Raw genomic sequence first — 27,861 nt, forward strand, 5'->3', positions numbered from 1 at the left:
GCTGGGTGAAGCTCTTCAATAGCTGTGTATGAGCTGGGCAGTGAAGAGTCAATGATGGAAGATCTTGAGGGCCAGAAGTCTGGTGCTTTAGAGATCAAATTCACATTTTCTGGGCAGCTGAGATCTCCTGAAGCAGTTTCTGCTACAGATGCTCTAGGGGAGCCCTTGCACCATGTGGAGGAGAATGCTGGCTTGTTTGCTGTGGTGGGCCTGGGGGCTCATTGAGCTGTTGTCCAGGGTATAAGGAGCCTGGAAAATTTGGCTAAGTGGATCTTGGCTATTATGGAATTGATTTCAAGTAGAAGTGCTTAAACTAGCATGGGTTTGTTTTTCATCTGGCGAGTGTTTCATCAGATAACAGACCAAGAAGCTTGGTGGTAGGAATTTAGATTTTAGTCATGCTTTTGTTGTGTGGTTGCAGTGGAGCAGAGCTGAGCAAGTGGGCACTTGTGCCTGTTCTGCTGCTGAATGCAGTTTTGTTTTGTTAGCTTCTTCTCAAGGTATGACTTTTCTGATACATCATGGGGACAGGTGAATCTGAAGAGCTACTGACCTAAGGAGAAAAACTGAGCTTGCTTACGTTTTGTGATGCTCTCATGAGTTATGAAGACCTAAAACACGGCAATGGTGGTGACTTGGATGAGCTGCTTCCAAAACAGGGTGTAATGGAAATGGGCTGAAACAGCAGTATGTTAAACATGCTGTATCCCATTCTGTGGCACTTGTTGGTCCATGTTCAACAGTGGTACGCCTGCCTCATGTGAGTCAGGGCCTCAAAGACTTGCTTGCCTTTGCTGAGATGGCAGGTGAGAATTTAGCTGCATGGGAGGGAAACAAGGGCCCCTCCCTTGCCGCTAGCTGTTGGTGCTCTGCGGTTTGGTCATCTGTGCAGCAGAGATGCTCTTGCTGCTCAGGAATTTGTTTGAACTGCAGCATGTGGGTGTGCAGGATGGAGGCCATGTGTCAGAGCTCCTGTGTGGCCAGCTGTGAGCCACAGCTGCCCTAGCTGTACGTGTGGAACCTCTCCCAGATGAGGCACGCAGCCCAGTGCTCACTGCCATCCTTCACAAGCCTGTGCTCAGCTATAGAACACTCCTGTGGCTCTGATTCCTGCCCATGCCTTTCTGGGTTAGAACTCGGCCCTCCCTCTACACTACAAGTTTTCCAAACAGGTGTCCATACTCTCCAGGCCAAAATGCTGTTCGTATGTCCTGCCCTGTGCTTGGTTATCCACCTACCCATCTGTTATGCCAGCTGCAAAAGCTCCTGGAATGAGAGGGTTTGAGGATATGCTGCACCTGGGAGTGTAATTAGTGTTTACTTCTCCTGGGGCTTCATGCTCAAAGCAAGGAACTCTTTGTCCTCTGCTAGCATCAAATGTTTGTCAACATGTATGGTATTTCATATTGAACTGCTCATGTAACTAGTTTCCCTCAATCTTTTCTCCCCTCCTGTTTTTCGCTACTCTAAGCTTTCGATAGATCTAGAACCATGAGGAAAATAAGGACATTTCTTTTCATTATGAATTTATTGAGAAGCAAGAAGAGCACATAACACATGGCAGAATGATTCACATATCACTTAAAAGACATTAAAGAGTGGAATTCTGGGTAGACCCCAGAAGACTTGAGTGATGTGAATCTGGTAACAGGGCATGGATCACTGGGAAAAATCCATGTTCATACTATGTGGTCTTTGTTCTGTGGTATAGCAAAATCTATACTAGTGGAAGCTCCAGACAGGCTCTGGAGAAGATTGAAAATGTTGAGTGCTGTAACTGCATGATAAGTGATAAAAATGAAAATCATCTTCAGCCTGTTAGAAATGATACTTCCATAATTTACTGGGGAAAAAAAAGAGAAGTTTAGGCTCTTGCCTGTTCTGCCTCATGCTATTTTCATCCCAAGATGAGAATGTTGATATCAGATACTTTCTACTTGCAGCTGTATATATTGAAAGGAAAAAGTAGGCTACAGTGTGCCTTAGAGAAGAAAATTACCACTAGGGGGTCTAGTCACATCTTGAAAATAGTGAATTATGAAGAGGAATAGCATTCGCACCACCACGTGGGGATTGTTTCCTTCAGAATCATTGTGGCAGGCAAGCAGCTCGCTTGGCTCGAATAGCTTTGGTAGCTCGCATGAAATCGCCTTGTTGCTAATCATAATCTAGATAATTTTTCACGGTAATATAGGCACAAGCGACAGTGTCTTGGTCTTCATTAGTCAGCTCTGCTGAAACAACGTAATCTCCCTGTGTGAGACAGACACAAAGCAAGAGATTAGCACATCAATAGTTTATGACTGCTTCTGTTTCTGTGAGGGAGCCCTCTTCCTGGAAACAGAACAACACTTTCCCTATCCAGTTTCCCCAAAACATTTCCTGTCCAAACGTTTCAGAACTGGTAAAGGCCTTGCCCATATTTTCTGCCAAAATAATCTCATCAGGGATGTCAGTGCTGACAGCACAAGTTCAAAATTAAAACAGTGCAAGGGGAACAAAATGTTTTGATGCATAAAAATTCATTTCAGATCTGTGTAACTTTTCATGTTTCTTATGATCAAGCACATTATGGCCTGTGCTGTTTAGTAACTGGAAGGGGAAGAGGTGCTCTGTCTGGCACTTCCTTTCCTTGGATCTTATTTTTCAGGGTGTACACTGTTACCAATATAACATTTATGAGCTTGGGGGATATGTGTGTATAGATGACTCAATCTGTAATGAATTCCTATCTAATAAAACAAGAGGTAGTTTAATTTCAAATTGTGTAGTTAAAATTACTAATAATTCTGGCTTTGGAGAGAACATTTTATTGTTGCAGTGCAAAAAAGTTTCAACTTGAAACTATGGCTTTTCTGTATTGGTCAAAACGGCTCTTCTCAGACACTTGGAGAAGCAGCAGCACTAGGCAGAGAAGGTAACAAAGTTTATTGAAGTCCCGGAGAAGAGGTGAACTAGATTTCATTCCCTCTAGATTACTGGTACTGCAGCATTTCTTTATGTTTCTTTCTGGAGTATGGAGGGGAGCAAAACCTGAGGGAGAAGAGCTTGGCAGCAGTAGCCTTCTGGCTTTGAACCACAGAAAGCTCTTGCCCTTCTCGGAACTCTTCTGGTTGCAGAGTGGAAAGAGACACAGTTAGAATGAGTCAGGTTTTTTGACATTTGCCTTTTACCACGGGATTTCTAAAGCAATAAATGGCCTGTGGCCTGACAGAGAAGCTCAAGTGTAACATCCAAATTTAAAGAGAGGCTCAATAGCAACATGCTCATGAAAATACAGCCTTGTAATTGCTGTGCAAACTGTGCAAATGCCCATCAGGCTGCTCAGATGAGGCTGCTTTTCACAATGAGCAGAAGACGATTAATGCTTGGGATAACTCCTTATTGCTGGCATGGAAGGATGGTGTTATTTGCCTGACTGATTAATTAACAAAAAAGGTTTCCTATTCCCTTTCTCACAAATATGTTAATACCCCAAAAGCTTCTAGATTTATTCATGGAAAGGAGTTTATAATAACTCATTTCCATTGCTCATTAGTGATTTAGATTTTTTTTTTCTCCTCCAGAATAATTTTTTGCTCATGGGTAAAAAATTGTTATTAAAACAGGATTGTGAACAGTCTTAGAATTCCTGGCTCCAAGTTCATCTAATTTACCCAGAACTGGAGTTTTATTGGTCTCTGTGGATGTTTCTAGGGATTGTTTGTCCAGAGCTTTGGTATGTTAGTAAAGATGCTCCTGGACCATGATGCTGACTGATATGAGTTTGGGCACTCTGGTGTGAGAGATCAAAAGGTTTTGCTCAACACAGCATCTTTAGGTGTAGCCTTTAGGGAAGCAGGCTGGTAAGGGTAGGATAGCAGCCTGCATGAGGGGCCCTAGCTCTCTGTGTGAAAGCCTTGGAAAGTGAAGGTTGTGGTTGCTATTATCACCAAGGGAAGACTGAGACATATGAGAAAGTAGCTGTTATGCAAGGCTCAATCCACACAGAAGCCAGATATCCTTCTTATCACCTCTGCCAGCATTGGCAAGCCAGGCTCTCTGGGACTCACATCCTTGTTCTATATCCTTGTTCTGATCCTGTTGTCTTTTCCTGCACCTGAACCAATCCAGTGCAGAGCAGGCCCCAGACCTCATGTCTGAGGCTCTGACATAGGTTTTATGTCTGCTGCTGAATTGAGAGCTCAAGCTGCGCTTCTCTTGTGGGAGCAAACTTAAGGAGTGTGTGACCGACCACCTGAACTGTGTGCATTTGCAGTAGTGGCTGTGATACTTTCTTCACCATGTTCTCAGATACCTTGATGATCCAGATCTTGCCTTTTCCCCTTCAGTCTAGTCTCTTCAGGCATGTGGCTAAAAATTCTTTGTTATTTACTGGTCAAATATGGCTTCATGTTGTGCGAAGTTAAGAGATTCTGGTGCATTAAATGCTTGAGACATCTTGCTTTGCAATGTAATTTGGTTGACCTTCTAGAAGGAGACTTAATTCAACATGGAGAAGGCTGGTTGTAAAGACCTTCTGTAGTGGATGGCCAGGAAATTCAGAGCAGTGCCTAGAGTACTGCCCATTTTCTTATCTTCCTAAGAAATTATCTTATTATTTTAAGACTCTGTAAGTCTAGAGAAAGTGTTCTTGGCCTCATTAACTTGTACTTCCAATTGCAACCTAGAAGACCTCTGTCCCTGTATCTAACACCATATATGCTCAGTGGAACTCATACAATTACAACAGTTGAATAAATTACCTTCATAGCTAGTGAGGATGAATGAGCTTCTCCAAATTGTTCAGCCCACTAAGGAGTGAGCTGAATTGCAGCCTTGGTCTCTCAGGAGTCTCCTGGAGCTGCTGCTTTTCTTGCTATTTTAAGAGAAATAGAGGGGGAGCCTACTAAAGAACAGTATGGCTGCATGACTTAGTGCTGGCAGAGGGGACCTGCTATCCTAAGAAAACCTGTCTATCTCTCCATAATGCTTTAAGCAAAGCCAACTTAATTTCATATTAAAAAGGGTTAGTCATGTAAACACTATCAGATCTAGTGTGCAATCTGGGGGAGCTTGGAATATGCTGATGTGATTGCTGGTAGTCCTCTGATTATACCTCATGCGAAAAGCCCCTCTGCTTGGGAGAACTTACCTGTGGGATTTCTTTGATGCCCAGTGTGACTGGTCCCTCATAGTAGAGGTGCTCTGAAAAGCAGAAATGGTGGTAGGTGGTTAGACATGCAGCACGTGAAGGAAACAAGCAGCTGCTCGTAGATGCTTTTTTGTAATAGTGCTTCAAAGTGCTCCAGTGACAAGTGTTATGGAACTGCAAAGTGCTCTATAGAGCCTTATAACAGCCCTCCTGAGGAAACATCAGGACGTGTGCTGCCTTATGGGGAAAGCAGGGCAGAGCCGAGGAGAACCTGCAGCCCCTGAGTGGAGCAGGGAGCGTAGCTTTGCACAACCAGGTGGGTGTTCCTATGTCAGCATGAATCCTGCAAATGAGGAAATGAAAGGGGAGGGGGAATTGCCAGAAATAAGTTCTTTAGCATGATCTATCAACCGCCTGCATCTGCAATAATTGAACAGTACTGTTTTGGTAACTTTAATTAAAAACAATTTGAGCTGAGTGTTTCTGTAGGTGTGGACTTCTGACTGATTGCTGAACGTGACCATGAAGTAATAAAAACATGTCTGTCCCGTTGCTGAGGGAGCTTTCACCGATAAGTTACATGATGTGCTAAAGCCATCACAAGTTGTGTTGGTGACTGGAATAGAGCCCAGGAGCTCCAGCTTCCAATCCTCATCTCCCTAACAGCAAGGCATGCTTGCTCTTTGCTGTGGAGAAAGGGCAACTTTGGCACTAATGGACAGAATTAGCAAGCTGTTCTGCAGTTCCTCCTACTTTTTTTCATAGCTTACTGGGCTAAACTGTGCAGACTTGACTGAAAATAAAATTGGTAGATGTTACAGTATTTCAGAATTTCTTGCACAACTTGCCCTCCCCAAGTTGTGGAAAAGTCTAAGAACTGTTTAAGGATTCTCTTTTGTAGGTGTCATGGAACAGTCTTTACTTTGACAGTGACAGAGGAGTGTTTCATGTTTATATGACTATGTGCTGGCGTACTGACGCTTGTCTCTTCTAGAGAGTTGTTTAGTCCACTGTTGCTGTGCTGGTTTAAATTGTTTCATGCAAAAGACTGGAGAAAGGGTTTGTAACAATGTTTTTGTGTCATGTGGTCCATCCCACCATGGAGTTGGTAATTTGACTTGGAACAGAGTCCCCAGAAAGTCTTCCTTACATATGCTATGAAATGTTAGTGCCTTGTTGCAAACTTGTATGAAAGCATCCTAACTGTAAGAAAGAAGCAGGAAACGCATAGGGGAAACCTGAGACATCACCAATGTTCTACACCTTTGCATTAATGATGACTATTAAACTTAATGCTCTGATGACTCTGGAAGGTGGAGAAGATGCAGAACTTCTCTCAGTGTTGCCCTGAAAAACCTAATGCCAAAATGGAGAATGGAACGTTTTGGTTTGTAACTCTCAAACTGATCAGCTCTGCTGCAGTACTCATTCCTCTCTGCATCCCTGGCTGTTTCACCTGTCCACCAAGAAGGCTTTTCAAAGAGCAGTCACCATAGCTGCTTGCTTCTGTGCACGAAGCAGAGCCCTGGAGTCTGACACATCTTCACTGCAGAGAGCAGTGACTCAAGAATTTTAAAAATACAGAGCAGCCCACTTCTCAGCTCACAACTTTAATAGAGTCTAAATGGGAGTTAAAGGCATTGCAAACTGCATGATCTGGGTGATGAGTGTCCTCCGTGGGACTTGAGCTGTATGTGTTGATGTGTGCTAAGCCGTACTGTGAGCTGCCTCCTCAGGGTGGTGTGGACCATGCAATGTGTCCTCCCCTTTAGTAGAGAGCTTTCTTTGACTATTTCTCCTTCAGTCAACTCTAAGCCTAGCAAATCCTGCATGGCAGCAGAGGAGAGTGGAAAGGACCCTAGGCTGTGAACAGTCACCCTTCCCCAAAGTCCTTCTCCACAGGGATGTGGGGAAAACTCCTCTTGGATCATGCGATTCGTTAGACTCACCTACACCATCAGAAAGCCATCCGGAATCTAAACATACAGATGCAGCATTCAAGCTCTGCAAAGCCTGTATTTTAAAATGAAGTAGGAGTCGTCAGGCCATAAATTTGCTTCTGAAATGATGGCAATGCTAATCTCTCTCCTTGAGTGTAGGTAGAAGCTATTTCCCCCCCCTACTTTGCTGTGACAAAGTAACAATTACATCAGAGCTAGATAAATGCAGTCTTGGGGCTCTGCTTCAGCCCTCTCTGAGAAGTCTTCCATAGTTTCCCTGATGTGTGGTAGCTATGCCTTTGCTCACTAATCAATGGAATTGCTCTCATGGGCTGTACTATCTTTTAGTGACTGCAACATCTCTTCAAGGAGAAAAATCTGAGGGAGCTGGGACTGTGTAGCCTAAAAACCAGAAGGATTAGGGGAAAGCCCATCAACATGTACAAACAGCTGAAGAGAGGGTGTAAGGAGGACAGAGCCAGGCTCTTCCCAGTGGTGCCCAGTAACAGGACAAGAAGGAGTAAGCACAAATTGAAGCTCAGTAGGTTTCACCCTACTGTAAGAGCAACTGAGCTCTGGCACAGGTTGCTCAGAGAGGATGTGGAGTGTCCATCCTTGGATGTATCAAAAAACCCCACCTGGACATGGTCCTGGGCAACCAGCTGTAGATGGTCTTGGGTGATGTAGGTGGGAGCTGGACAAATGACCTTCAGAGAGACTTTCCAACCTTGGCTCAACAATGAAGGGGCGGGGGAAGGACTATGCTGTTTTGAAAGTATGTCCTGAGAGGAAACCAAGGGCAGTTTTCATTTTCAGCTACTTGAGACTTGACAGGAAACAATATGGATGCATAGATCTGCTGAATCTTATTCATATTCACTTCAGACCATGGCAACCTGCTCAGTACCTATGCTGGCTGCATCAGGCTGTTCAAAACCTGTTCAGTGTTCCTCTCACATGAGGATTTCTGCTATAATTCCAGAAGTGTAAACATCCTCCAAGGCTTTAAGGACTGTCATTTATCACAGCATCTTTCGTATACATTTTTCTCCGTATAGTCATACATTTTTATAATCCTCCATTGAAAGAGGATGAACACATCTGCTGCAGTAAGTGTAACTGTCACAAACACTGAGCCAAGCTCATTGAAAGAATTTTGTGGTTTCTTTTTAGAGCAAACCCAGATGTAGCTGCAAAAAAATGTACAGACATTGGGAACAGCATAAAACATGAGTGCATTTTTCCAATTAAAAATTCTCATATGTCTTTATTAGTCTGTTGGTAAGTTATGATATCTGTCAAGCATGTTGTCATCAGTGATAGGCTTTCAATCCACCTTCTATTTTCAGACCTTTTTATTAAAGACTTAACTGAAGCTGATTTCTGTAGAGCATGCTGGAAAATATTTCTAGTGTACCACTGTTTCAAGGTGATGATGTTGTATTTATTGTAACAGCTTTTCACTGTTGTTTCTACCGAAAATAACTTTAGTCCCTTTCCCTGCCGGTGAGCAGGCCTCTAGGAGTTTCCAGTCTGAAGCAGAGCTTTCAAATGTGTAAAAAAACTTCCTGAGGATTACTTCAAGTTACTGGTGATCATTTATCATGAAGATGCCTCTCATTCCCGACAAAACACCTATAATGAAATTCTCACTCCTCTTTCTCAAATCTTCCCTTCACTGAAAATTTTTATACGTTCTCACACTCTTGTACTATATAAAGGCCCTGTACATCTGCACCCACCTCTTCCTTTTTCTGTTTTAAATCTTTTTAGAACTTAAATGCTCCATGTTGGAGTTGTTCTAGGACACGATCTTGCACCCATGCAACTGACACAACTTCTCTGAGTTTTAGGGATATAGGAATGATCCGAGTAACTGCCAGCTATATCTGTATAGATGAGTGAGAAAAATGTACATAAATACATAGCCAGGTGAAACATCCTCTCTCTTTTTACTGAGGAGGAAAAAATGAGATTAAAGGGATTGCATGTCAGCCCAAAGACCTCGTTTTGCAGTGTAGTGGCTTTCTCAGAAACATGTACCTGAACTCTCAGTGTGACACCCAGTTCTGTAATTCATGTTATGTTCTTTACTTCTATTCACAAATGCTAGTTTAGAAACTTGCTTACTATTGCACTTGCCAAAAGAGGCAATAATGCAAAGAATGGAGTTGGCAAGCACAGGGGGTGGTTCTCTATGGTTTGGGAGTATGCACAAGGAATTGTGCAAGCGCTCTGATGGTGCCTTTATCAGTGGAGCCTGAAAGAAAACTTGCAGACTTGCAAAGGGTGCAGCTATCTTTTTGTCAGGAAGCTTTGTATAAGCCTGCAAGTTGTGGTTGGCACATGGCTAAATATTACCTTGCCAGGTCTTTTTCTCTGCTTTCGGTGATTGTGTTGGGAAATCTGTTAAATCTTATGTAACCTTTCCTTTGGAGGAAATGGGGAATAACCAGAACTTTCTACCAAAAAAAGAGAAAGACCTGAGTTCATGTTATACCTCAGAACTTAGCAGTTTTGTTGTTGCTTTAAAATGGGCAGCAGCCCATTTCCTTGAGACCTCTGAGCTAACAACTTTACAACAGGCATATAGCTCAAAGAAAAAGATCTTGGAATCCTATTTAGGAGTGCCAGATGTGAATTTTGTGTAACATAAATAGTAAATACTACATGGTTATGATGAACATTAAACTTCCAGCTATATCAAGTCTCCTAAAGTATTTCCAGTCATGGCAAAAGTGTAGGACTATAGGAGAGCAAAGAAAAATAAAACAACCCCAAACACCAAAGACTCTTACATCCAGCTCTTAGAAGTCTCTTTTCCTTCCAACTTCTGCTCTGCTTGTCCACATGACTGAGTGGACCAATAAAGCCTGTAGCAGAGCTATGTTCTGTCTCGCTTGGGGAAGGGGAGGAACAGGAAATACTTGGCCTCCTTGTGGAAGGCAAGCAAATTCTGTGTGGAACTATATTTAAACTCGGGTTAGGTCTGACCAGATGTTGGAAATGTTGCCTGTATTACAGGGAAAAAGGGGCACGGCATGAAAAGCTTCAGTTCAAAAGGCTATCTGCTCCTCTGTACCTTTGCTAGGCTGCATACTTGGCCATTCGCAATATTGTCCTTTCTGCATAGCTATTAGGGCAGATTTAGAGCTGTGCCAATATGATCAAGTGTGGCTGTGCTAAACTGCCTCATATTGGCCTTCAGCTGATTTCTGTGTCCTAAAACATGGGTTAGAATCAAATGTCATGTAATTAAAAAATACCACATTTTGAGTGTGAACCTTAGTCTGAGAAAGTTTAGTTCTTTCCTGCTGTGGCTTAATTGCTAAATAAAAGCAGCTACTGAACAAAAGGTCATGTATTAAAGTGTGTGGCAGAGGTCCTTGCACTAACTGAGGCATGCTCCTAAATGAAGATATATAGTATTATTTAAACCACCAACTATGGCTTTATATCATAATGTACTTCAATTAGTAGAAACAATCACCTGTCAGTTTAAGATTAAGGGACTTGGAAACCCCAGGAGGCTTTGGCTTTGTGGCTTAATGTGTGAATACCAGCTTGTGCTCAGCTCAGGACTGACTCTACTTCTCCTTAATGTATTCTCTAAAGGATGTTATTTAGTACTTCACCAGAATAAGACAGTTTTTCAGTAGGCCTGTGTGTGATTTTTTCCCTTTTGTAACTCAATACACAATTGAAGAAATCTCTGAATTTAATTTTTTGTCTATCTGGCTTACAGGATTTACATAATTGGTTGCTCATGCAGCATTTCTCTATTATTCTCTGTGATATTTCTATGCTCTCTGCAATTTCTTAGTAATTTTCCAGGGGCTGTCTTAGCAGCAGTTCTGTGCATGGTTTTTAAACTCATAGCCCTTGCACATGAATTATTGCAGCGTTATCAGGATGGAGATGCAAGTCAGTGAAAGGAAAGCAGAGCTTCTGAAACTAACTGATGCTCTTAACAACTCTGAAACTTCCCTGAAGCTCTACCTCTTTATTTTAAAATCAGCCTAAAGAGATTATCATGATGTAAGAGGGAATTCAAAATAACCATTTAAGATACATGGATATTACAGTCCAGAGGGATGACTATAGCTTTTCCAGACATACTATAACTACCTTTTCACTACCTGTGTCATGGCAGACAGGACCTCAAGGTGCCCAGGCTCACATGGGACCAAAGATGCTTGCTTTTGGGGAGCAGCTAATGCCACTGTAAACCAACTAGTGCAAGTCTGCATCAATTGGCAGTTTTACTGGCATGAACTGAAATCATCTGACTGCTGCATAGGCATGTGTTGAGCAGAAACAAGATGCAAACCATAGATGGTATAAAATAGTATTTTGATCCCAATATCCTTATTCAAGCATAATTTCTCCCAAAGTGAGTAAAGAACTGCCTTTAAGGACAGGAAGTGTTGATTGCTTAATAGTAAAGAACATATTCAGAATGGCTTGTTTGTTTGCTCAGCCATTTATTTTCTAGAACTGGCTTTTATTTTTGTCATACTTCTTGCTCACATGACAACCATGTGGCTATAAATAGGGCTTATGAACCTCTGTGCTGTTGGATGGAGCCACATTACCACAGTTACTTTTTATGGACTTGAAATCCCATGTGCATGCAATATTCTGTGATTAAAAGAAAAGCAAGCAGGTTAGGGGAAAACACAGGCTCTGAAATTAAAATGTCTCTGTCCTACTGTGTTTCTGTCATCCATTAACATGCTGTTGAAGTAAACAGAACATTACGATGTATTGGTGAGTTCAACAGCACAGCGGGTGCATCCTGCTTGGAGTATTCAGTAGCCATCAAACACTTAGTGCTACCTAAATTACCTCCTTTCTTCTTTCCACAGAAAATAAGCTTAGAAAGACCCGGCTCACAAAGCGTCTCGGAGTAGGTTAAGACGGTCTTCCCATTTATGATGAGGTTAAGCTTGACATACAGTTCCTTGATGCTGTGTCCTACACACAAAGCAGAAGGAGAGCTTGGAGAAAGTGCAAGGGTAAACAGGTTTATTACTTTGTTTCTAAAGATTCTATTTTTTTCCCCTGCTGTTTAAGCCATTGAATGTCATCACTAAAGACTCCTAATACATAGAAATCCATGCTTCAGGAACAGGTCCCTAAATCCCTTAAGGTATATGTGGGGACGTAATAGCATATATATTTATTGTTAAATAAATACACCCATGACCTTTCTCTAACTTTGTGGCCAATTTTCATCATAAATCTAGTGTCTTCACATCTAAATTTCTTACTCTAATTAGCAGAGGCACCATGTCCAATGGGCCACAGGGAGCAGCCTGTGGTCTGTACCTGATGCCTGGGAAAATAGTTCAAAGCTGTGTTTGAGCCAAACCTGTGTCAGGGACCAGCATAGCAGCCTGGCAGTGATGGGAGGTTTCCTGCTTGTGCCTGGCTTCCTAACATAGATACAGCCAGCGAGGAGGGTACTGGATTTAGAGGGAGATTCTGTAGTCTGAGTTGGTAAAGTATTTGCAAATGCCTGTAATGTGATTTTGCAGGCTTGCTTAACTTTGCAGCCACCTGAAAACTGTTGCTCCTAGGCAAAAGGGCAGCATGTCTCACAGGAGGGAGACCTTTTGTATGCAAGGAAGCATTCCCAGTGCTAAAAGACACTTGGCATGTAAACTTACTTTCAGCACTAGGAGCATACAGCAGTGCTCTCATATTTATGCTCTGGTGGTAGAGTTTCTTGGTGGGGCCAACAGGGTTGCAAAAAGGTGGCTTTCCTGTGCAAGGGTCACAAAGCAAGCTATGGCTAATATTAACTTGCACACCCAGCCCATTAGCTCAAATGCAGTTCTGCTTTTGACCTTTTACTGCTGATCAGTCAAGTGCTGAAGGGTATAATTTCAGCTAGCACAGGTGCCGAGCTGATGGCATGACTGTGTTGCCTCAGGCTAATGCTTCCCCAACACTCCCCTAGCATCCTTCTCTGCATGCCCAGAAGGCACAGAGAGATGTCTCCGCCTTGCTCTGTGGGAGTCCCTTCAGTCTCCCATCTGCAAGGGTCAGCCCTGACAACTTACTGAGGACTGCTGGTGCTGACTTGAGACTGTGGCTGCTGTAGCTGTCTAGTTCAGCAAGATTCTCCCCAGAAGATTTAGGTGTGAAGACAAGCTTTAGAGCACCCCCCACCTTGGGTATCCATATGTACTAATGCAGGGTAGGAGAAGAATAGAGGCTGAGGGCTGATACAACTTGCTTAGGGTGGCATACATAGTCTGAGGCCAAGCTGATATCGGAACTGACATTTCTGTAGCCCTGCACAGGCTTTGAAGTTCCTCAGACAGAAGCCCTTTCCTATTTAATAGGAGGTTGTCACCCTTGCTTGCTTGATACCAGCACTCATACATGAGCTACGGGTTTATGGTGTGAGAAAATACCAATTTACTTACTTAGCAAGATTGCAGCTCTGATGTTAAAGGTGTGGGTTGAGATATCAGAACATCGGTCAATGCTGAAAGCAAAATCTTGGTGGGGATCTGTTTGGAGACAGAAAGTTGCATTTTTAATGAGATACTGACTGTATAGAAGACAGCAATAAAATATGGAAGTGTTGTAAATACCAGATTATATATTCCTTAAAAATTTCCAAGATGTGCTCAAGGCTCCCATACCCTGTGCTTAATAATTGCTTCTGTCCTTCCTGCCACTTCAATCTGAAGCATGTTCAGATGATAGCCTATATATGGCTAAAACCTACTGTGTGGTGAAAAAGAGCCAAGTTCAGGGAAAGCAAGTTCTCCACAGTGGTGGATAGTTAGTACTCATTCAGCAGTGTAGTCTTAGAACAGCTGCTCTTCCCAGGATCTGTGGATAACTCTTCCTTCCACAGCACTGATGAGCAATTGGTTATGATGATGGGTTTTAATTCATTAGTATCACAAGATGGCTTGGTGAGGCTGATTGCAAAACTGAATCCTGAAGTGGGATGAGAAGTCCAAAGATTAAAATAAAATGCGTAACTGAGATTCTGCAGTATTTCATGCTGGGTCCACCATCATGTGATATTTATAACTTGGGAAATATTCTACATTTCTTCTCCCTTTCTGAGAGACTGTAGTCAAAGGGAAGCCCTACAGCCCATGACTGATATGAATGTGGCTCTTACTAATTCCTACACTAACCATTTATCCACATCAAGCTCCAAAACTCTTGTACAAACAAAATTGCTTTCCCCTCGCTTCCACCTTTTTTCCTTGCTAGCCTTCATCAGACTCTGCTATGCCTGGAGGCTTGCTAAGTTGTCACTGTCTGGTGACAGGCAGCAGTGACAACTGACAGTTCTGCTCCCACAACCAAAGGCATGTGAAAGTGTTCCAGAACCATGGTTGGAGAAGGATTTTGCCAGTTTGGAAACATAGCATCCTGAGCCTTACGGCTTAAATTAGGCATAGGTTTGTCCCTTGTAGTGGCTTTCCAGCCAGCCTGTTCATCCAACTTTCTTCTCTGTGGAAACCAGAGAAGAGACTGTGGCCCGTGCAGAAATAGCTGTAGTCTCCCCCATTTGCACAGATTTGGGAATAGAATCCTGGTTTTAAGTTACAGTTGCTTGAGGTAATCTTCTCACTGAATAGAAAATAATAGGTTGGGAGAATTTTTCTTTGCTGTGGCGTAAGTTGTCACGAGTGTCTCTGTGACACTGGGGCTGAGCTAGCATCTCTGTAGTCTGATCCTGTTTTTCCAGCAGTGACCCACAGCTGTAGCACCAGCAGAGAGCAATCCCGGGTGACTTAGAGGGGAGCATGAAATAAATGGAAGTGTTGGGAGAAGCTGGGGCTTTAAGCCAGGCTCTGCAGGCACATGGAATATCAGTGTGGTCCAAAAGGAGCTCCTGAGTCTTAAGGTCTGTTAAATTAAAATAACTGTTTAAAGGAGGGAGACAAAAAGCACTGGTATTTTCCACAGCTGTGTCCCTTGATGGATTTTGTTCTTCACACCACTAAAGCAGCCTCTGCATCTGCATGATCTGTTTGGGACAAAGAGTTAGTGCCTGCAGTTGTTTATCTGCTCAAGTGTGACAAGAGTCAGAGGGTTGTCTTTCCTCCATTTCCATATTCTTGTCAGTTCTCGTTTTGTTATTGCAGCTTCAGAAACTGTTGCAATCGGGTAGGAGAGCAGTTTCCTGCTCCAGATGGAAAGCATGTCAAACTTCTCTTTTCTCCCTGACCGTTACGCCTGCTTCCCCTCTGGTGTCTACCACCTCACAGGGCTTGGTTTCTGCTTTTCTCTGGACTTCTGCAAGAGCCCCTCTTGTTTCTGTTTTGTGTGTGGTACAATGATAAGGTCCAAGAAACAGTTGTGCAGATTCTGAGCCATTTGGACATTGATGCCTACAGTGTTGGTTGTCAATAACTGGTCAGGTCTGTGATTTCCAAAGACAGCTATGGTCACAAATGGCACTGCATCATATATGATGCTTTTTCTCTTTTCAAAGAGACTAGGCTGTGCTTTAGTCAACAAATTAAATCATGGTATTAGGGCTAGGAGTTCAATTTTTAGTTCATTTTCATCAATATCTGCTTGGATGGAAAGGGAATGCTCATGAAACCAAGCTTCTCTGGAAAGCATGGGCTTCTTACGATGAACCTGACCTCTGGGTTGTTTTAGTTTGAATGTCTCATGCCTATTGCGTTTGTGGTTTTGTGTGTGTGGTTATGTTTTGGGTTTCTTTTCTATGGATTGAGCTCTTTTGTCAGATGACCTATTTCGTGGTGCATTGTAGCCATGGGTGTTTTCTACTGCTAGTGATGCAGCATAGGACTTCAGTGTCTCCAGAGAAGTGTCTGTTCCCCAGAGAGGAAGAGAGCGAGGAAGCACTCACATGAGAAATTACAGCAGAATTTGTGAATTAGAGCACTTGGATTTTGTGTTGTAACTCTGTTCCTGAGAAATGTAAACTTCTCCACTGGCAAAAAGAGCACCAATTAATTTTCTGACCATCTCCCTGTGGAAATTCAGGCTATGACTTTGCAATCCAACATCTTAGATATTGTGATGTGTGTGGGGCCTCCTGCTGAAATCAATTGAAAGGATGGCAGTGTTGCTAAAGCAGTGGTGCCAGGGGGTCTGGATTCTAAACAATGTAGGCAGAATGGTTCCTGCAAAATGGAAATTAAATAAAATAGTGATTTTTATTTTTTTTTAAACCATTTGATAAGTGAAGGTGTCTGTATATCCAGCTGTGCGCTGTGGACTAAGGTAGTGTGCCATACCCATCTTTTGCTTTAAATGTTGAGGAGTTGCTTGTGTGGCAAAGGCAACTCAAGGCAACTGCCATTTTTGTTTCATCTCAGATACACAACTGTGAGTCATTGTGTGTCTCTTATGGAGGTTTAATACTTATTCTTCCTTGTTTGCCTCAATCTGAATTGAGCTGGTTAGACTGGAAAAAAAATACATGTTATGTCTTTCACATGTGCAGAGCAATAACATTTACTGTTAAATCTCTAAAATACGTGGGGCTGCCCTTCAGCCTTCCACTTCCCTGCAGCGTTTCATAGTGCACAGTACTGTATGTTCCCAGACTTCCCTCCACCCACTCCCTTCAATCTGCTCCGTCTTCCATAATTAAAGCTAGAAACTCTTCAACTGGTTGCAGAGTTCTGCTTTTCCAGTTCGGCTTTGATATATTACCAACACTCACAGTGTTGCTGGAAATTTTGCAAACATGCTGAGGTTTATCAGTGAAAAATCTGCTGGGGGGGGGCATTTTCTTTGTCCTTGTGTTTCTAGTGAGAAGGGCTGGGGCTGCAACATAATGTTAGAGCTAGCATGAAGGTGCCTGGGAGCAGCGTTTTGTCTGAAGCTTCTCTCCAGCCAGTTCTAAATCTTTCAGGTAACTGCTCTGAGAAAGAGGCTTTTGTAAATCATCGGTGAACTTTCAGATCTCTTAGATCTGTTATTTGAACTTGGTGCTGTGGCTGATGCTGAGCTTTCACCTGTATCTAGCACTGAACGTACAGCTCCCACTGAGGCTGGCTTCTGTAGTAGAGACCTGCTTTGTGAGATTAAGTCTGGGACAATGCCTGGTATCTTGCCACTGATCACCTCTTACACAGCATAGTGCCAGCTGACCCCATGCATCCTACATCCCATTTCACCCTTACCCAAGTATCCTAATGAAGATTTATGGCTATGTTGGCTTGGTACGTGGTTTTCCTTGCACTTGACCTGTAGCGGCACCATAGCGCAAGGCTTCAGCCTGGCTTACTATTGTGGAGTGCTCACAGCAATGAATTTGGCTGGGCTTTTCTAGAAGACTGAGCAGATGTGTGTAGTACATCCTGAAAGCTCCAACGAGTTCCTGAACATTTCTTCCTAGAGTTTCTTTTCCTGCTCTTGGCAGAAGGTTCATAGGTAACTTAGCTCAAACACATTTACAGTGGTGTATCTAAGTGACCCTCCTGGCTTCGAGCCTTGTACCTTTGATGGAGATTATTACCCTGGTAACAGGAACAACAGATGGGAACACACATTGATGCCTCAGTTACTGCAGTTCTGGGTGCACTAGCTCAAGCTGAACATGGATATGCACTGAGCCACAGGACTGTGAGCTGGGGCTGCCTTCACACTCCACAGCCTTCTGTGCTCTGGGAGGTGATGTCCAGCAGGAAGATGAAGCAGGTAGCTGCAAATGATAGCGTGCTAACTCACAGGGAATATGTCCCTCAGAGCCTGAGCTGCTACATGACTAACTGGGCATTACAGAAACGGCATTACATGGCCAGATGGGAAGCATCTGTTAAAGGAATTTTGCTGGGCTGGTGTACAACAGCCTGTGTCTCTTATTCTTCTCCCTCCCTCCTCACACCTTGTTAACTATCCTCTACTGGCTTTACTCTCATCTGAATCTGCTTGAAAATCACATTGTTTCCATATGAGCGTGAAAATCAGTGGTCTGAGTTAAAGGAGCAATAAGCAGGGAAGCTTTGCCTGTATGAGTCTGTATATGTTAGTCCTGCAGTGTGAGATGACTCTCCAAACTGGTAAGCTTTGGGTGTTTCAAAGTAACACTTTTGGGAGCAAATAAGCCGTAGAATTGAAGGTAATGACATAGCTGCACTTGACTACGGTCAAACAAGGACAGACTGGTGCTAGAGAAGCTGGAAATTAGAACAAGGAAGAAGCATGTTTAGTAATTACCCAACACTTCTCACCTTCAAAGCTCTTAATAAAATTAAATCATTAGTCCTTATAACATTCAAGGTGATGAAAGGAGAGGGAAAGAATGAGGAACTGTTTGGTATCTCAGACTTTATGCATTCACTTAACAATTTCCTTTAATGTCTGTTTAAATAAATTAACCTGAATGCTCGAGGTTATATTTGACACTGGAATCTACTTATAAGGCACTGAGGAAGAAGCATCAGGTGAATTAGCAGTTTTCAGTTGTGCATCTAAATTTCACTGAGCACCTTCAGTTTAATGAACTTTCCTTTGGATCTGCATTCACTATGTGGCATTCTGGGAAAAACAGAGTGACCCTCTGTTCAGAGGGGAGCAGAATAAATTTTAAGACTCATGTTGTCTGTTTCTAGCTTATCATGAGGATGCTTTATCTCAGGATGCTCACCTCGGATATGATCAGCTCCAGGATTTTGCCTAGTTCAGACAGACACTCTGACCTCCCTTGCATGGGTCATGACATCTTTTATCTCCTGTACCTTTCTGGTTTGATTAGGCAGTGTGGAGGTGGATGAATAGGAAGATTAGAGTTCACATATCCTTAATGTCCTGGGGGTACAGACTGTGAGGATTCCCCTTTGAAAACAGCACTATCAACTTACAGTCTCAGAGATCTGCTTAAACCTGAAGCTTCCGGAGGTGTCCAATTCAGTGAATAACTCTGCTTCCTTTCTGATAAAACTTATGTGGCTGTAGAGGGAAGCCTGAAGATTTGGTCTTGGTATCATCTATAAGCTAAAAAAGCACCAGAACACTAGCAGAATAAACTTAAAATATGGTTTTAAAAAGTATTTGTGCAATATTTAAATGATTTCCACTCTCCTCTCAAGAAACTCTGGTAATGCAAAGGGCATTTATATGCTGCTTGGTCAGACTAGGGCATGGGCATTGCTGGCTGCTGTTTATGGCCCTAGTTTTGGAGCAAGGCAACTCCAACATCTTACAGAATTAGTTTAAAGAAAGGATGAAGACTTTGCCTCTTGCTATTTAAATCATTGCTGAGTGTAACAGTGCCCAAATTTGAAAATATTCACTAACTCAGAAGGCCGATAACTTCTCCAAACACGTTGCTGGGGCACTGACTGCAGTAGTAGGTACAGCGTGTGAGGCGTGTGAGGAGCAGATGTGTGATGGAGGGCTCAGCCTGTGAGCAAAAGGCATGAGGTGTGGCAGATAGAGAAGAGAGAAAGAGATTCGCCTGGAGCTGCTGGTGGCCTGGACAAGGAGCTGTGCAGTGTGATGAGCTGGAGGAAGCCCCTCTAAAGACAGCAGGTCTGAGGGGCGCTCTGCAGATGGAGGGCTGTGTTTGGGGATGAGGGTGCCACCAGCATGCACAAAGCAGCCTTGCAGAAGGCCTGACCTCAGTCCCCCTGCCTTTTCCTGCATGAACCACCTTTCTTGGCAGCAGGCTAGTTAGAGCTGTTTGCCAGGGCTCAAGGGGAGGCCCAGTGTCTGAAGGTTCATTGCTTTTGCCAGTGGTGGTATTTGGAAAGGGGGGTTTCTGTGATTTGTGTTGTATGACAAATCTTTGTCTGAGCCTGTTTGAGAAGACAAAACTGAAAGATGCCAGCTTTGAGAGATAGCACATACAGATCTTTATTTGTATTTGATAATCCTGATTTGTCCTAGTTAGCTTGAGAGAGAAAGGCAGGGAGGGCAGGCTTCAGCTACAGCAGTGTAACAAGAAAATCCTGCATTAATTTGGGCCCAGCAGGGAACGTATTAGAGATAGAAAGTCTTTGTTCTTCTGTTCTGTGAGTAAGTAAACACCATGCCCTACATGAGTAAGATGCATATAGTAACTGCCTGTATTCTTAATCAGATCTCTCTTCTCTCCATGTGTTGTGGGGATTTTGTTGCTTTTTGTTTAAAAAGAAATAAAAATCATTCTTTATAGTGCTCTACTTGAGATAGATATTTTGGATATCAGTGCTTGCCAGTATGACTGGGGATTCATAACAGACTTGTATGCTTGTGTCAGAAATAGAACCAAACATTACTAGAAACTGCCCTGCTGTTAGACACATGCCATGCTCTGGGATAGCAGGCTTTACCACTGATTATACAGAACAGTAACAGCAGCATATAAATGGGCTAAATGTTCCCATTTTCCCAGGATGGGTTGAAATCCACTGCAGGAGCATGGCAGTGCACTATCGTTGGAATGGCATGCTTGCTCTGCAAAGGAAACTAGCTGGGTTCCTGTCTGCCCGATCACAGCTGGATTATCTGACAGGAGCCATCCATCTTCAGCTGAAGAGGAACCTGGTGCATTGGATTAATTTGTGGTAGCTTTCAAGGTCCTGGCTTTTCACAGCTCAAAGTTCTCCTGAGTTTTAAAGTAGCATCTGGGACAGATCAAAGGCTTTGGATTTGGTATGTGGTGGTTCTGTACCACGCATTTGAATGTCTTGCCCCTCATAGTCATTGTTCCTCCCTAGTTTTAGGCTGCCTAAGCCTCCTTGAAGTCGGTGCAGTGACACCAACACACAGTAATGTTAAAGTAGTTTTTGCATTTTTCTGAGGTTTGTTAATTATTCTTAAATTATTCGGGATATTTTTGCTGATGGATGTTAAATTGCTGCAAAAACCTGACACAGGCCTCTTTTCTTTGGTAAACTGTAAGCATTGTAGGTTCCATTTTTGAGGCCTTGATGACAGCTCTAGATGAGATGATGTGGCATTGTCAAGGAAATCTAGCAATGTTTCGTATGATTACTCAGAAAGCTTTACATTGGAACACTTACAAGTAATTGTGGTTTGTTCTTGCTCCTGACTTTATGCAATGAATGTGCCTTTTGATAATTTCTACTTTATGAAATACAGGAGCTTATCTCAAGTTTTTATCAAACTGTTAATACAGCTGTGACTCACCTCTTTCATATATATTAGACTGCTCCCTCCATAAAGGCTCACATTCAGCACGCAGCAGCAAATGACAGTTCTGCCTTGCCACAGTACTTCTGGACTGTAATGCAATATACAGTTTTCTAGGTGTGCCTCTGCTATTTGTTTGTAAAGGGAAGAAGCAGGGGCCGTCACTCCTCCTGCTTGTAATACCTTGGTGACTTAGTGGCCACAACAACCGAAGATGTGGCAGAAGTCATAGGTGGAAAATGTGTCTACTAGTTTAGATTTAACATCTGGAGATAAGCAGGAGGGGCTGCCACGCATAAACAACCCTGTTTTGCAGTCTACAATGCAGGACCTTCATTGATTTGGTGAAGAAATTGGCACTATGAGAAAACCTCTGGGAAGTAAATTATATGGGAAAATTTAAAATGTGGTGGGAAAAGTTCAGCCGAGGTTAATTCTCTCCACTACTAGTCTTAGTGAAAGCATTAATATTGATTTTGCTAAATGGTTCAAAGTCTAGATGCTGAACCTAATGTTTTTGCCAGATTACCTTGGAGGTATGAAATTGTCTCCTTCTCCTCTTTACCATTTACATTTTAAAGCTTAATAAATACTCTCCCTTCTCTAAAAGAAGAGGTAAAATGAAATCAGAACCATCAATAAGAGGTCACATAGGAAAAGAAGGTTTTAATCTTCTCTAGTGAAACACAGAATGAAATAGATGAGGTAGTTTTAATTCATGGAGGGACCAAAATTTTTAAAGAAGATTTGCATGTGCACTCAGATCCATGCTACCTTCATTCTGATGCTAGCTGCTGTTTTTTAGGATCTGGTGCTAGAAATATGCATGTCAACATCTGGCCTTCCCCCTGGAGTAAGTGAGATATAGCAGATGAATACTGCATCAAGGCTGTGGCACTAAGATGGCTTGGACAGAGCAAGCAAACAACATAAAAAAATGTTTTGAAGTGGAATTCTTAAGCTCTTTGATTGTTTGCCCATTAGTGATCTATGCAACAAAAGATCAGATGGCAGTTGATGTCGTGTGGCTTTAAATAATTTAGAAGCAGAAGCAATTGCTGGAGACTGCTTGAGGGAAATAAATAAGTTCAAGAGAAGCATCTGGCTCAATCTTTCTGCCAAAAAAACAAAGAATAATGGAAAAAGAACCTTCTTTTACCAAGTGTCTAAAGAACATTTGCCTTGAAGAAGCACGAGGTGAGATTTTCTTTGCAGACTTTTCTTTGCCAGCTGAAGCTATTGGATTACTTGTAACCTTTAAATAAAGGATGTAAGTGTGTGACCAAGGAGAAAAAGGACTAATAATATTGGTTGACATAGAAAACAAAGTGATGTGCTGTAAAATTCATGCTGCAATGATAACAATTCAGTGGGACTGTTTACAAGTTGGTATTGCTGATTGAGCAGGGATGGGTGTTACAGGTCTATTTTTTAAAAGAGGAACAAGAGAATTTAAAGATAAATAGAATATTTGATTTCTCAGTATGTAGGAAGAAGGATATGATGGGCTGAGTGTGTTTATGGGGGGGCAGTAAGACTGCAGCTTTTCAGCATGGCCAGACAGATCATCAGAAGATTGCAGTCTAACCAGTTTCTACTTTTTCTTCTTTCCTTTTTCAAGTACAAACAGTTCCCTCAAAGCAATGTTTAAAAGGAAGGTGTCTATACTGTGGTATCTGACCAGAGCAAGTTCTGTACCACAATAACCCTGTTGACTTTAAGGTGCCGTTTTAATGGAGAACCAAACCTGTGCTCACAAGTTTAAAGAAAAGCCACACAAATGAGAGTTTCTCTACCTGTAAATGCAATCCAGTGCAAGCTCATACTGAAGTGGGCAGTGCTGCTCTCCTACTGTACCAATGAAGGGCAGAAAAAAACCTTTACAAAAATTACCCTGCTGGAAGTGTGACATAAAGCTGTGCAAGCAGTCATGGAGCTCACTGGATCTAAGTTCAGTCTTTCTTTGCTCTGCTTAGGAGGAGACATTGGCAAGTAAAAACAATTCTCTAGATAACCAGAGGGCCCTGCTTCTTTGTCTAGCAGAAGATGTTAAATAAAGCAAATTGTTACCCGTATCCCTAAACTTGTTTTATTATATTTTTTAATCTGTGGATATGCAGATATAAAACTTGAAACTGGCTGCACTGTTTACGTATTTAGGTTCTGGAGTTTAAAATTAATACAGATTGATTGCTCCTTCTGAAAGTTCACCTAATGGCTGTTAACCTTGCTTCAGATGAAAAAAGAAGAAAAAGCAATCAAAGTCAGTCATGAATAGGGAAATGTTTGTCTGATAGTAAAAGTCCCATGTCTTGACAGTGTTTTATAATGCCCAATGAGTATGTCTCAAGATGTCATCTTCAAATACTACTACTTTGATTCTCCTGAAGATCTTCCCCAAATTCCTTGTTATTTACTCTCACACATAGAAAACAAAGTCCTTAACGGTCGTTGCTCTCCAGATCCTTTCTAAGAACCTTCTGCTGTATCAGTAACCTTTTCTGCACTGTCAAGAAACCAGGTAGCGCTGAAATCTGAGGTCCTAATCTAAAAATAGAGTGTATTAATCACCAAGCATACTGTTTTGGGTTTGCTGGTCAAAACAAAAACAGACTTTCTGAAATGCTGATGTTATGTATTCCCAACTAACATTTCAAGAAAGAACTGTAAAAATAGTTGGAAAACAGTTTCCATGTGTCTGCAGCAGCAATCACCTGCTTTAGCCTATGAAGAGGGCCCCATTTGAACACTATATTGGGAGAATGTTTTCATGGCTAATTAGGACAATTAGGCTTACATGAATAGCAGATAGAATAACAGAAGCAGGTGCTGGTAGACAGGTAGAGGAGTTACAATTTGTAGTCTCTGACTGCATTGCACTTTGCACTTTGAGGTGAATGCCTGACACTCAAATAACAGTGGAATCTGCTTGGGGCATTTTGCTGCCTCTGCCTTTCCGCCTTTCCCTTCTCAGACAATTGCCTCTTAAAATGTAGCTGGAAAGATCAAAAGTGTTATTACTGTAAAAAATCACTGTGAAATTAAAAGGGGTAGGAATCAGCCATTTGTGTAGCAAGTTCATGTCTCTGCATAGACTTGCCAGTTATGGTTCTCTCTTCTCAGTCAGAGATGTTAACCTGTGTTGCTTTTATCTCAGGATCCCTAACCAGGTTTGTAAAGTGATTTATGGTCATTTGAGATCTTCCTTCATTTTTGTCACTTTTTCCTTGGAGGAAGAGTGGCACTGATGGGAAATGTCTTGCTATTTATGAACTGTCTTGGTCTTATGTCTCCTGTGGTTGTATAAAGGAGGCAGCATAGTGTCTATTTACTTTACTTTTAGACCAAACTTCTTTCAGCCTGAGTTTCTCCCCATGGATTTGCTGCTGAGAATTTTTGTCTGATTTCTTTGAAATTACTTTGGGTTTTTTACAAATGCATTATATTGATTACCAGCATCTTGTTTAGCCCTTTCTTTTGGTTACTGAATGCTTAGTCTGACATGTCTGGGTGGGACGGATCTATAGGATCCAGAACATGGACTGAGGCTGGGGGCTTGATGCATGCCTGTATCTTACACACTATAGGGGCAGGATGCAGCTAGAGCAAGTGCTTGTAACAGGGAACTGGGACTTGCTCCTGGGTAGGTATGGGATGTGCTTTATCTGTCCCTCTTCAGTTATCCACCTAAGCTTCTCTGATACATTTATCACAGTTATATTGGCTCATATTTTTGGCTTTAGTCAGATTTTTACTGCATTATAGGAGAGGATCTGATAAACTGCAAAGTAAAAATGAACACTTAGCTCCTTTTAAAGTGCTCAGACTGATCTATTAATCTGTTGATAGAGGGCATTCAGCTCCAGAAATAAAGTTGTCAAGTACTTGGCAAAAATTCTCTCAACTTCCTTAAATTTTACTTGATTCAACCCTGATTCACTGATACTAGTTTATAGTAACTCTCTATAGAGTTACTATAGAGCCTATCAAAGGTGAAATCCTGACCCTCTTGGGTTCAACAGGAAATCCTTTATCTAAGATTTCATCCTAGATACCTGTGGCCACTTGTGTTCCAAAAAATATGGCATCCTCTGGCATCTTCAGTGAGTAGGAAATACCATGGGGATTTCTGAGCCTGGAGGCAAATGAGGAGCAGTCTTCCCCGAAATAGCTAGAGAGTATGGGCAGTTGCCTAGCATTGACTGTGCTTGCTGACATTGCAAAGTTGTCATGAGAAGTTTTGTTGGCAAAGGGTCTTGTTAAACCTAGGCATTAGCCTGTCTGTTCTCTCCTGGGTTAAGAACAATAGGTGGGACACCACCTACCCATAGCTGAAGAATGAAGCTATGTTCTACCCACCTACTTGTGGCTTACAGTGAAATGAAGTGGGGACAAAGCTTCCCCACTCCTGAAAAGGTGATCTGCACTTTTGGCGCTATTGTGAGCTTGTCAGGAGGCTCAGTAAGAGTAATGCCTTCTCTGAGGGGAATGAGAGTAGTGTATGCGGATTTATGCTCCCAACCTGTAGAGTTTTGGGGCTCAGCCCAAAACACCTTGTATTTTTCTGCTTTCTGGAAGCTACCAGACTATGAGCTGCATCAGCAGAGATGCAGATGGTGCATCCTGGTCTGATGCTACAGGTGTGGTAGCCTCTAGAAAAAGGCAGGGCAGAACACTCCCAGCAGCTGGGAGTGTTGACACAACTGAATCTGCCAGAGCTGTAAGGGAGTGAGGAATCTGATTTAATTCTTGCATTATTTCCATGTCTGTGTAATCTTACCTCCTATGGCTGTGCCTGGGAGAACAGAAATCTTCTTTCATTGTTGGGCCCTGACCTGCACGATCTCTGGCTTGTGCTTCTCAAGCTGTGAATTCCTCCTGAATGAAAGTACCTCTTACCTTTCTGCATGTGGCAAACCAGAATAAGTGACACGCAATCTCTAAACAAATGCATTTTGTTAGCTAGGTCACTGGTGTGCATGGTAAGAAGCAATGGCTGACTGACACGTGCCCAGCAGATAAATTTCATCATCATTTGAATTGACTCAAGCTGTAGCTTGTGCCTCTGTGTCAAGGCATCTCATGTTAACTGAGACCTTCTGATGAGGGAACAGAATTAACTTATACAATGAATTCTCACTAAAATAAAGGTAATAATGAAGCTTGTATTCAATAGCTAATTAAATATTTTCCTAATGCAATATACCTATTTATAATACGTGAAGTCTGACTTCAGTCTCCTGGGAGTAGGCCAGTAAAGAAAAGCATTGCAAATATTTATTTGCTTCTCTTGTCCCTCACTGGCTTTATTTTAATGGGTGTGCAAAACCGCATGAAATCTACCAGCGAGAAAAAGCCCCCTGGGAAATCCTTTGTATCAGGATGAATTGGAAAAACAAACTCTAGGGTGCTCAATTGCTATGAATCGCTTTTCACATCACGTGCAGAAAATGAATGAGTCGTCTGTGAATCTAATTCCCTTTGTCCCAGTTGTAAAGCAGATCAGCACAATAGGAAAGGCACAAGGCCAGCAAAGCAAGAGGTGGAAAGCAAGCACCATTCAGTGAATTTATTTTCACTCATTCCAGTGCCACTTGCTCCTTTTCTTCTCTACAGATTTAAAGAACAAACAAAACCCTATGGTCCCTGGGAAATGCCTCTGTTAAGTGCTGCTGCTAAAGTCTCACTAAGCACGGTGGCAATGGTGGAGAACATGAATCTCTCCCACTGTCACACTGGGTCCCTTGTCACTCCAAGTAGGAGGACAGAAAGCATATCACCACAGCCTTGCTGCACATCAGGAAATCAGTAGATCAGTGCATTGAAGAATCTGTTTCATCCTGGGGCAAAAAGAAAGATAAAGATCCAGGGTCTTCCTCTTTTTATTTAACCTAACTTTGAGATCAAAATCCTAGTCATCTCTTTCACGCAAACTAGATTTTTGACAGCTGTTTATTATTCTGAATTAGGTTATATTATTTTCTCTTTTTTATCTCCTATATAAATGCAGTTAGATTTGTGTGTGTGTGTCAACCAAACCAGCTCTGTTTGAAAGATTAAAAATATTCTAGCTGCGAAACCCAGTGCTCATTTGGGAGCATAACCCTTCCATTCACTGCCTGGATCACAACCATCTCTCACTGCATAACAACAACTTTGTTGCCCAGCTAAAAGGAAAATGGAAATTTTAAAAATCTCACCACAGCTTTTGTAATATATTTCCAAGTTGTCCTCTTTGCAGACTGTATGCGTAGGCCATTCTGTGCTGGCACTGATGTAAAGCAGGACTAAGATGAGAACAAGAACATTTGATATCTTCATGGTGGTGGTGGTAGTTTGCAGGATTACTTGTCTGTCTCTTGCTAACCCTCTGCGGAGGGAGGTGTTCCTTCCTTTCTCCAAGAGAGACAGGAGTTACAACATTCGTGCCTGCAGAAGGGTTAAGTGAGCCAATGCAGCCGTACTACAGCATGGTATAAACAAGAGGCTAATCAGAATTGGGAGGTGCTGTTTCCATGTGTTTAGACTTCCGCTTTCTGCTTCATGTTAGTTTAAACTAATGACAAATGAGCTAATCATACTTACTTAGTGCACAGCATAGCTGTTCCTCTGTGCCTGCTGGAACAATGCAGCAAGCTGTTTAGTTTTTCTCCTGCTGCCAGTTTCTTCTCTTGAAGTCAA

The 27,861-nt window shown here is 42.3% G+C and overlaps 1 protein-coding gene across 1 annotated transcript; it reads right to left on the reverse strand.

Annotated features, from left to right (window-relative positions):
* Positions 1–1,509: 1,509 nt before the first annotated feature.
* LY86 (lymphocyte antigen 86) lies at positions 1,510–27,655 on the reverse strand. Its single transcript, XM_061346555.1, has 5 exons — positions 27,381–27,655; positions 13,512–13,598; positions 11,923–12,051; positions 5,135–5,187; positions 1,510–2,253 (listed from the first exon to the last, which is right to left on the reverse strand). The coding sequence occupies exons 1-5, from the start codon at positions 27,499–27,501 to the stop codon at positions 2,158–2,160; spliced, it is 486 nt and encodes a 161-aa protein (XP_061202539.1). The 5' UTR covers positions 27,502–27,655; the 3' UTR covers positions 1,510–2,157.
* Between the last annotated feature and the right edge of the window lie 206 nt (positions 27,656–27,861).

Source organism: Neopsephotus bourkii, unplaced genomic scaffold (assembly GCF_033783945.1).
Source record: "Neopsephotus bourkii isolate Nb327-2 ecotype Australia unplaced genomic scaffold, CSIRO-AGI_Nbou_v1 NB_272, whole genome shotgun sequence".
Taxonomy (NCBI): Eukaryota; Metazoa; Chordata; class Aves; order Psittaciformes; family Psittacidae; genus Neopsephotus; species Neopsephotus bourkii.

Excerpts from the sequence above, each read along its gene's own strand:
- LY86 (XM_061346555.1), bottom strand. The coding sequence starts at position 27,501 with ATGAAGATATCAAATGTTCTTGTTCTCATCTTAGTCCTGCTTTACATC. Across the intron at positions 13,599-27,380 it reads AATATATTACAAAAGCTGTG|ATCCCCACCAAGATTTTGCT; the intron begins GTGAGATTTTTA and ends GTCTCCAAACAG. Across the intron at positions 5,188-11,922 it reads CTGTGGAAAGAAGAAAGGAG|AGCACCTCTACTATGAGGGA; the intron begins GTAATTTAGGTA and ends TCTGCTTTTCAG.